This window comes from Buceros rhinoceros, unplaced genomic scaffold (assembly GCF_000710305.1).
Source record: "Buceros rhinoceros silvestris isolate BGI_N320 unplaced genomic scaffold, ASM71030v1 scaffold17124, whole genome shotgun sequence".
Lineage (NCBI taxonomy): Eukaryota > Metazoa > Chordata > Aves > Bucerotiformes > Bucerotidae > Buceros > Buceros rhinoceros.
Genome location: NW_010407976.1, coordinates 1 through 321, shown reverse-complemented (window position 1 = coordinate 321; position 321 = coordinate 1). Strand labels below are relative to the sequence as shown.

The window sequence follows — 321 nt, the reverse complement described above, 5'->3', positions numbered from 1 at the left end:
CCCCCGTTCCCGAGGGGGGCTGACACAAGCACCCAGCCTCGCAGCAGCCCGCAGCCTCACCCGCAACGAGCTAGCGAAGCCAAACACACCAGGCACGCCCCCCCGGCCCTCCCCTCGGCCCTTCCACCCGGTGCGGGACGGGACCGGCCACGGGCTGCAGCACTTACCCGAGTGAAGCTGGACGCGGGGCCCCCCAGGAAGCTGCCGGGGTGGAAGAGGCCGCTGCTGTAGTCGTGGGCGGCCGGCACGTAAGAGGGGTAGGTGGGGATGGGGTGGTGGGTGGAGGGCTGGGCCCCCATGCTGGTGAGGCTGCTTCTGAGC

At 72.0% G+C, this 321-nt stretch overlaps 1 protein-coding gene across 1 annotated transcript in view; it reads right to left on the bottom strand.

Moving 5' to 3' along the window:
* GATA2 (GATA binding protein 2) overlaps positions 1-317 on the bottom strand; it is a gene marked incomplete at its 5' end in the record, with an annotated part of 8172 nt that extends 7855 nt beyond the window's left edge. Inside the window, one exon of the mRNA XM_010134719.1 lies at positions 128-317. Within this exon, the coding sequence (XP_010133021.1) occupies positions 128-317 (190 nt within the window). The remainder of the gene's footprint in view (positions 1-127) is intronic.
* Between the last annotated feature and the right edge of the window lie 4 nt (positions 318-321).